We start from the raw sequence: 1,172 nt of genomic DNA on the forward strand, positions 1-1,172 counted from the left end.
GGTGGGAGCCAGGGGCAGGGGTCCCCAGGGGCACGGAGGGCGCCCACGCCCGGCGGCTGCTCCACCTGCCCCTCCCGTGGCCGGTCCCCGCCCCCCACGACCACACCGGTGGGATTCCTCATTGCTCAGGACTCGGGCGGGGGCTGGGGGGCCCCGGGACCCCCGGCCCCAACCCTAGGGGCGGGCCGCACCTGCGGCATCCTCCTGCAGGGCCTCGTTAATGCAGCTAAGCCCCGCCCTCCCTGCCGGGGGTCGGGGGTGGGGTGCAGGGTGGGCTGAAGTCAGCACTGGTGACACTACAGAGGACCGCGGAGGAAACCGTGGAGTTCGCCCGCCCCCCGCCCCGCCCCTTCCGAGGCCGCTCATCCGAGGGGACACGGGGGTGGGTCGCGACCACACCGCAGTGGCTCAGAGAGAAGGAGGCGACCGTCTTTGGCTTTGGTATTCAAAATGGAAAAAAAAACCCACAAGAAAGTTGTACAGTATTTTTCCTGTAAAGGTTATTATTCTACTTAGAACAAAGATAGAAACGGCACGCGGTGGCGTGGACGCGGCCGCCTCCGGACCAGCCCTGCGCGCGGAGAAGTGTGCAATCTCACGTGGGACCGTGTTTGCGTGTCTGTTAGCGGCCTTGGCAGCCGGAGGCTTGTCTTTCTTCACACTAGCACTGATGGGAGCTGCGTGATTCCAACTTGTAACTTGAATTTTGTAGCGATGAGGAAAAAGGACTATCAATTACTCTTGATACCAGTTTGTAGTTAATTTAACATTTAAGTTTCTCTGGATCGGTTTTGCGTGTGGCTTTTGTAAGGCTTTTTTTCCCCCCCAGTTTGTTTGAACATGTTTGGGGATACAATTCTTGACTAGTGCAACCCACTCAGAAGGGGTTCCCATGATTTTCCTCCTCTTCCTCATCCTCCTCCTCCTCCCGGGAGATGGGGGTCATAGAAGCCCAGAGTCGGGGAAGGGCCCACCTGCACCAAAGGTCGCCAAGGGGAGCCCTACCCAACTGGGTACACGGGTTTACTTTCTTTTTCTTTTGTTTGGTCCTCGTGGCTGTCCACAGCCAGAAAGGCCGGCCCACGTCTGAAGCGGAGAGGGCGTAGGGAGGGTCGCCTGGGCGGATGGAAGTCCCAGGAAGAGACATGGTTGCCCCCCACCCTACCTGCCCC

The 1,172-nt window shown here is 59.8% G+C and overlaps 1 protein-coding gene across 1 annotated transcript in view; it reads left to right on the top strand.

Moving 5' to 3' along the window:
* The window catches only part of LOC123522687 (zinc finger protein castor homolog 1-like), a 4,633-nt gene extending 3,766 nt beyond the window's left edge, over positions 1–867 (top strand). Inside the window, exon 3 of the mRNA XM_045299203.1 lies at positions 830–867. Coding sequence (XP_045155138.1) covers positions 830–867 — 38 coding nt within the window. The remainder of the gene's footprint in view (positions 1–829) is intronic.
* The last annotated feature ends 305 nt before the right edge of the window (positions 868–1,172 follow it).

Source organism: Echinops telfairi, unplaced genomic scaffold (genome assembly GCF_000313985.2).
Source record: "Echinops telfairi isolate 266 unplaced genomic scaffold, ASM31398v2 ScPeMD7_7457;HRSCAF=8495, whole genome shotgun sequence".
Lineage (NCBI taxonomy): Eukaryota > Metazoa > Chordata > Mammalia > Afrosoricida > Tenrecidae > Echinops > Echinops telfairi.